Genomic DNA, 8,276 nt, shown 5'->3' with positions numbered 1-8,276 from the left:
ATGGTTTCCTTTAGTTCTTTGAGCATATTTATGCTAGTGATTTAAAATCTTTGTCTAAGCTGCATGTAAATCAGTGAAGTCAGAACACTCCCTCACACGATATACAAAAATGAACTCAAAATGGCTTAAAGGCTTAAATATAAGACATGACACCATAAGACTCCTAGAAGAACACAGGCAAAAGATCCTCTGACATAAATCATAGCAATGTTTTCTTAGGTCAGTCTCCCAAGGCAATAGAAACAAAAGCAAAAATAAACAAATGAGGCCTAATCAAACTTATACACTTTTACACAGCAAAGGAAACCATGAACAAAACAAAAACATAACCTAGGGACTGGGAGAAAATATTTGCAAATGATGCTGAAACTGTGCAACTCAGATTGGGGCTTGAACACACATGCCAGGACTCGAACCCAGCCAAAACCCCGACTGGGACTTGAACCCACGTTTTTTTAACTGAGATCACACACCTGGTCTCAGGACATAATGAAGCTCAGGTTCTTGATGTCTCACCACAGAAAGAATTCAGTGAGAGACAAAGTAGGTAAGAAGTGGATTTATTTAGAGAGAAACACACTCCACAGAATGTGGGTCATCTGAGAAGGCGAGAGCAGCACCAGGGTATGGGGTTATCAGTTTTTATAAGGGTGTGTAATTTCATAGGCTAATGAGTGGGAAGAGTATTCCAGCTATTTTGGGGAAGGGGTGGGGATTTCCAGAAATAGGGCCACCGCCCACTTTTTGACCTTTATGGTCGGCCTTGGAACTGTCATGTCACCTGTGGGTGTGTCATTTAGCTTGCTGGTGTGTTACAGTGAGCAGAAAATGAGGTTCAAGGTCTAGTGGAAGCCATCTTGGACCTATCTGGTTCTAATCAGTTTATGTTGTGTCCTTGGGCTATATCATTCTTTTAAATATTGTGCCCTGCCCCCTTCCCTCCTGTTTCATTCTCCTCTCAGAGATTTTACTCCCATATCCTTACGGGAAGCAGAGGGGCAATGGTCCATCTTCTGTAACTGCTTCGAGGCTGAGTAGGGGTGTCGACCCTACCTGTCAGGGAGTAAAAACATCTCTGGATGCCTGATCTAGGAGTCCCAGGGGCAAGACAGCTACTTGTTTTAAGTCAGTATGGGCTGGAATCCTCACATAGTTATCATCTTGATGTGAAACTGTTGTAACTGCTTCCATAGCCTTTCTATGAATCTCCTTGATGATGAAGCACGTTTTGGAACAGCATCAGAGTACAAAAATAACTATCTATAAATGACAAAAGAATTAAAAGGCATGGTTAAACATCTGATTACAGTGTAATCGGTAAAGAAAGTTGGTTACAATAACCAGAATTACGAATGATTGCATTTCACTTAACATACCAAATAACCCTAGTTAAATATTTCTCTTTGAGATACTTCAGGGGCCCTCTACAGAATCCCAGAATTAGCTGGAAATCAAAAGAACTTTAATGAAAATTTGATATTTGGGAAGTTTGTCAAAAAGTTTTAAAACACTTGGTAAAATAAGATCATAGGTCACTGTGAGACAATACTTATTCTGTAATCAAAGTGACAATAAAAGATTTCAAAGACAAATACAACACAGATCATTTAAAAGGTAAAGAAACTTAATATCTGTTATCAAAGGCAGTTCAACATTTTAAGAAAACCTGTCCTCTTGGGACTTTGCTGGTGGTGCAGTGGTATCTGCCTGCCAATGCAGGGGACACGGGTTCGATCCCTGGTCCAGGAAGATCCCACATGCCGTGGAGCAACTAAGTCCGTGCGCCCCAACTACTGAGCCTGTGCTCTAGAGCCCACAAGCCACAACTACTGAGCCCGTGTGCCACAACTACTGAAGCCTGCGTCCCTAGAGCCCGTGCTCCACAACAAAGAGAAGCCACCACAATGAGAAGCCTGTGCACCGCATCCAAGAGCAGCCGTTGCTTGCCACAACTAGAGAAAGCTCACACACAGCAATGAAGACCCAACACAGCCAAAAATAAATAAATAAATAAGCAAATTTATTTTTAAAAAAAAAGAAAAAGAAAACCTGTCCTCTTAAAAGAGAGAAAAGCCACATTCAAGTCTTGCACCAGCTTACTTTTAAAATTCATTTATTCAATTAAATTTATTCTAAACTTAGTCAATCCTGACCGTGCACAAAACACTTTTCTCACAGTCCACTTTCCACAAACTTTTCATTACTTTCTGTAACCATCACTTTATTTTTTTGCAACCAGAAAAAACCGTCTGGGTTCAAGTCGCAATCTGAGTTGCATGGTTTCAATGCAACCAGCAAAGGCTTAATTTCCAAAATATACAAACAGCTCATACAACTCAATAACAACAACAAAAAAAAAACTGATCAAAAAATGAGCAGAAGACCTAAATAGACATTTCTCCAAAGAAGACATACAGATGGCCAATAGGCATATGAAAAGATGCTCAATGTTGCTAATTATTAGAGAAATGCAAATCAAAACTACAATGAGGTATCACCTCACACCAGTCAAAATGGCCATCATTAAAAAGTCTACAAATAATATATACTGGAGAGGGTGTGGAGAAAAGGGAACCCTCCAACACTGTTGGTGGGAATGTAAATTGGTGCAGCCAGTATGGAAAACAGTATGGAGGTTCCTTTAAAAATTAAAAATAGAGTTACCATATGATTCAGCAATACCACTCCTGGGCATATATCTGGAGAAAACTCTAATTCAAAAAGATACAGGACTTCCCTGGTGGTGCAGTGGTTAAGAATCTGCCTGCTAATGTAGGGGACATGGGTTTGATCCCCGGTCCAGGAAGATTCCACATGCCATGGAGCAACTAAGCCCATGCACCACAACTACTCAGCCTGCACTCTAGAGCCTGTGAGCCACAACTACTGAGCCCACATGCCACAACTACTGAAGCCCATGTGCCCTAGAGCCCGCATGCCGCAACTACTGAGCCCACACGCCACAACTACTGAAGCCCACACACCTAGAGCCCATGCTCCGCAACAAGAGAAGCCACTTCAATGAGAAGCCCGTGCACCACAACTCAGAATAGCCCTCGCTCGCTGCAGCTAGAGAAAGCCCACGTGCAGCAATGAAGACCCAATGCATCCAAAAAAGAAAAAAAGATACATGCACCCCAATGTTCATGCAGCACTATTTACAATAGCCAAGACATGGAAACAAGTTAAATATCCATTGACAGATGAATGGATAAAGAAAATGTGGTATATATATACAATGGAATATTACTCAGCCATAAAAAGGAGTGAAATAATGCCATTTACAGCAACATGGATGGACCTAGAGCTTATCATACTAAGTGAAGGAAGTCAGACAGAGAAAGGCAAATACCATGTGATATCACTTACATGTGAAATCTAAAATATGATATAAATGAACTTATTTACAAAACAGTAACAGACTCACAGACATAGAAAACAAATTTATGGTTAACAAAGAGGAAAGGGGATGGGGGAGGGATAAATTAGGAGTCTGGGATTAGCAGATATATATATATATATATATATATATATATATATCTTCAGGAATTCCCTGGTGGTCCAGTGGTTGGGACTCTGTGCTTCCACTGCAGGGGGTACGGGTTTGACACCTGGTCAGGGAGCTAAGATCCTGCATGCCACGAGGCATGGCCAGAAAAAAAAAAAGAGAGAGAGAATATGTATATTCTTAATCACTTATACTGTACACCAGAAACCAACACAACATTGTAAATCAGCTATACTTCAAAAAAACCCTAAAATCTTTGTCTAGTACATCCGAGGTTTGGGCTTCCTTAGGGATAGTTTCTACTTAGTGCTTTTTTTTTGCCCTGTGTATGGTTCATACTTTCTATTTTCATTGCAATTTTAAAATCTGGATATTTTAAATAATGCAGCAGCTCTGGAATTCAGATTCTCTCCACCCCAGGCTTTATTGTTTCTGCTGTCTGTTTAGTGACTTTTCTGAACTAGTTTTATAGTCTGTATTCTTTGATACGTGTGGTCACCAAAGTCTCTGCTTCATTAACTTAGTGGTCAGCTAATGGTTAGAGAGAGATTTCTTCAAATCCTTTGAACCAATAAGTCTTCAACCTTTGCCTAGGGTTTCTCTGTGTGTGTTGGAGCATGCTTGAACACTCCAGCAAGGTAGTTTACAACTCTGCCTTAGCAGAGTTCTCCACAGAGCTTCAAGATCACCCAGAGGTGGAAATAATGCCATCTGCAGCAACATGGATAGACCTAGAGATTATCATACTAAGCGAAGTAAGTCAGACAGAGAAAGACAAATATACAGTATTGCTTATATGTGGAATCTAATTTAAAATTATACAAATGAACTTATTTACAAAACAGAAACAGACTCACAGATCTTGAAATCAAACTTATGGTGACCAAAGGGAAAACGTGGGGGGAAATGATAAATTAGGAGATTGGGATTAACATATACACACTACTATATATAAAATACATAACAAATAAGGACCTACTGTAGGGCTTCCCTGGTGGCGCAGTGGTTGAGAATCTGCCTGCCAATGCAGAGGACACGGGTTTGAGCCCTGGTCCGGGAAGATCCCACATGACACGGAGCAACTAAGCTGGTGCACAACAACTACTGAGCCTGTGCTCTAGAGCCCGCACGCCACAACTACTGAGCCCACGAGCCACAAATACTGAAGCCCACGCGCCTAGAGCCTGTGCTCTGCAACAAGAGAAGCCATCGCAATGAGAAGCCTGTGCACTGCAACAAAGAGTAGTCCCTGCTCCCCGCAACTAGAGAAAGCCCACGCGCAGCAATGAAGACCCAACGCAGCCAAAAATAAATTTAAAAAAAGACCTACTGTATAGCACAGGGAACTCTACTCAGTACTCTGTGATGGCCTATATGGGAAAAGAATCTTAAAAAGAGTGGATATATGTATATGTATAACTGATTCACTCTGCTGTACACCTGAAACTAACACAACACTGTAAATCAACTATACTCCGATTAAAAAAAAAAAATCACCCAGAGTTGAAAGCTTAGGGCCTTCTCAGTTCTTTCCTTGGCATGCTTGCAGCCCAGCACTTGCACATGCATATGGCCCTCCAGACTCCCAGAAGTATGTCAGAGATTTTCAAGGTCCCTCTGGATATCTTATTCCCAGTTTTTCATGATTTTTGGTCAACTTGTTTTCTCCAGCTGTTAGCACCACCTCGGGCAACTGTGATGTTAAACAGTTTTCACCAGTTATTTTTTAAAAGGCTATTTGACCTGAGAGAGCTCTGAATCAGGTCAAATAAAGACAAGCCCTATAAGTGAAGGTTTCCAGGGAACTGCTATACAGGTCAAGAATGACAATTTCTGGGCCTCCCACCCATTAGAATGGTTACTATAAAAAAAAAGAAAGAAAAGAAGTGTTGGTTGGGATGTGGAGAAAATTAGAACCTTTGCACACTACTGGTAGGAATATAAAATGGTGCAGCTGCTACGGAAAACAGTTCCCCCCAAAATTAAAAAAACAATTACCATATGATCCAGCAATTCCACTTCTGGACAAATATCCAAATTAATTGAAAGCACAGTATCAAAGAGACTTTGCACACCCATGTTCATAGCAGCATTATTCCCAATAGCCAAAAGGTGGAAGCAATCCAAGTGTCCATCGATAAATGAATTGATAAGCAAAACGTGGTATATTCATACAATAGAATATTATTCAGCCTTTAAAGGGAAGGAAATTCTGACACATGCTTCAACATGGATGAACCTTGAGGATGTTATGCTAAGTGAAATAAGCCAGTCATAAGAAAACAAATACTGTATGATTCCACTTATATGATGTATCTAAAGGAGTCAAATTGGGACTTCGCTGGTGGTCCAGTGGGTAAGAATCGGTCTTGCAATGCAGGGGACACCGGTTCAATCCCTGGTCAGGGAACTAAGATCCCACATGCCACGGGGCAACTAAGCCTGTGCACCACAACTAGAGAGCCCGCGTGCTGCAACTACAGAGCCCACATGCTCTGAAGCCCATGTGCCATAACTAGAGAGAAGCCCGTGCGCTGCAGCGAAAGATCCCGCGTGCCTCAACTAAGACCCAATACAGCCAATAAATAAATAAAATAAAGGAGTCAAATTCATAGAAACATAAAGTAGAAAGGTGGTTGCCAAGGGCTGGGGGAGGGGGAAATGGGGAGATGTTTAATGGGTCTAGAGTTTCAGGGGTTTATTTTCAAGTTTCAGACTATTTATTAAGCAGTGTAAACCCCAACACAATACACCAACATGATTTCGTGCGTTTATTTATTTATTTTTTACTTTTTGGCCGTACCACGCAGCATGTGGGATCTTAGTTCCCCAACCAGGGATCGAACCGGCGCCCCCTGCAGTGGAAGTGCCAAGTCTTAACCTCTGGACCACTAGGGAAGTCCCTGATTTCGTGCATTTAGAGGGGAAATGTTTCCTGGTTAAGTGGAAAATTGTGCAGATGGCTTCTGGAAGACCTTCATTCTAAGCAGCTTTATAATGAAACATTTCATTTAGAAGTCTGGACCTTCTTTCTTCAATTTGCTGTAATCTACATTCACTGAGTAGAACTTGTACTGATCATTGGGACCCAGTTTTTTCCAGGGTTCTGGGTTACTCTTTTTGTCCCAACTGACATCTGGATTGAACAATGCCAGGCGCAAGACATACAGTGTTGCTCCAGTACCTCCCGCTTCAATAAATATGAAGAGGGGGATCAAGCTAAGATGCTTCTTGGCCTGACCGATGATTAGGCGGAGGATGGTTGTGACAGAAGCCTCGAGTCCAGACGGAGAGAACAATAAACTTGCAAGACCCAGGACTAAACAGTCTCTGCGCCGAGCAGAGTTTCAGTTTTGCAAGATGAAAAAGTTCTGGAGATCTGTTTCACAACAATGTGAATATTCTTAACATTCCTGAACTGTACATTCAAAAATGGTTAAGGTGGTAAATTTTATGTTATGTATACTTTGTTACAATTAAAAGTACATGGACACCTACTATGTGCCTGGCATTCTGATTCACCTTTGTACACCCAGTGCCTGCATATCATGAATACTCCTCATCTTCCCTCTCAGCAACTTTTTAAATTTATTTATTTATTTATTTTTGGCTGCGTTGGGTCTTCGTTGCAGCGAGTGGAGGCTGCTCTTCATTGTGGTGCGCAGGCTTCTCATTGCAGCGGCTTCTCTTGTTGAGGAGCACGGGCTCTAGGCACGCGGGCTTCAGTAGTCGTGGCTCACGGGCTCTAGAGCACAGGCTCCATAGTTATGGCACACGGGCTTAGTTGCTCCGCGGCATGTGGAATCTTCCTGGACCAGGGCTCAAACCCATGTCCCCTGCATTGGCAGGCAGGTTCTTAACCACTGCGCCACCAGGGAATTCCTCCCTCTCAGCACCATTTGACTCCCTTCTTGAAATGCCTTTTCTCTTGACTTCCAGAAATCCTTTCTTGGTTCTGTTCCTGCCTCACTGGCTGCTCCTACTCAATCTTTTGCCAGTTCCTCCTCTTTCCCCTGATCTTTGTACCTTGGAAATGCTTCAGGGCTTAGGCTTCTAACCTCCCCCCACCTACTTTCACTCCCTAGGTGATCTCCTCTGTCTCCTGACTTTAAATGACTTTGATATACTGATGCCTCCTAAATTTATTATCTCCAGCCTGTACCTCACTCCTGACCTTCAGTTATATCCAATCACCTACCCAACATCTCTATGTGATATTTCATAAACATTTCATAAACATTTCAGAGTTCACAAAAATAATACAAAACTCCCAATTCCCCCTCTTAATCTGTTCCTCCAGCTGACTCTCAGCTTAACTAAAACCTTCAGAGTCATTCTTAACTCCTATTATCCACACACCCTATATCTAACCCATCAACATATCCCAGCAGCTCTACCTTCAAAATAATTCCAGAATACATCTTATCTCCTCCACTTCCCAGTGTCCAAACCACCAAAAACCATTGCCTGATTTACTGAAATAGCCTCCTAACTGCCATCCTTGCTTTACCTTCTCCTGCTCCCTGCTTTAGTCCACACACAGAAGCCAGTGCTATTTTGAAAAGGCAAGTCTGGTTGTGTCTCTCTCCTGTGCTCCAAACCCTCCAAATGGCTCCCTATCCCACTCAGAATAGTAGCCAAAGCATTTTTTTATGAATTGTACATTTATTTGGTTCAACAAACATTTTCTTGAGCATCTACTAAGTATTAGGTTTGATGAGGGGCACTGGGGATATATAACATCTGCCCTTGGAGAAGTCTCAAGCAT

At 41.9% G+C, this 8,276-nt stretch overlaps 1 protein-coding gene across 1 annotated transcript; it reads right to left on the bottom strand.

Annotated features, from left to right (window-relative positions):
• Window positions 1–6,437: 6,437 nt before the first annotated feature.
• On the bottom strand, window positions 6,438–8,007 carry LOC116747076 (cytochrome c oxidase subunit NDUFA4-like). The gene is made up of 2 exons (XM_032618902.1): window positions 8,002–8,007; window positions 6,438–6,783 (listed from the first exon to the last, which is right to left on the bottom strand). Exons 1-2 carry the CDS (start codon window positions 8,005–8,007, stop codon window positions 6,520–6,522), a joined length of 270 nt encoding a protein of 89 aa, XP_032474793.1. The 3' UTR covers window positions 6,438–6,519.
• Window positions 8,008–8,276: the final 269 nt, after the last annotated feature.

This window comes from Phocoena sinus, chromosome X, assembly GCF_008692025.1.
Source record: "Phocoena sinus isolate mPhoSin1 chromosome X, mPhoSin1.pri, whole genome shotgun sequence".
Classification (NCBI taxonomy): domain Eukaryota; kingdom Metazoa; phylum Chordata; class Mammalia; order Artiodactyla; family Phocoenidae; genus Phocoena; species Phocoena sinus.
Note: the sequence above shows the minus strand (reverse complement) of the source record. Positions and strands in the feature narration are given on the sequence as shown.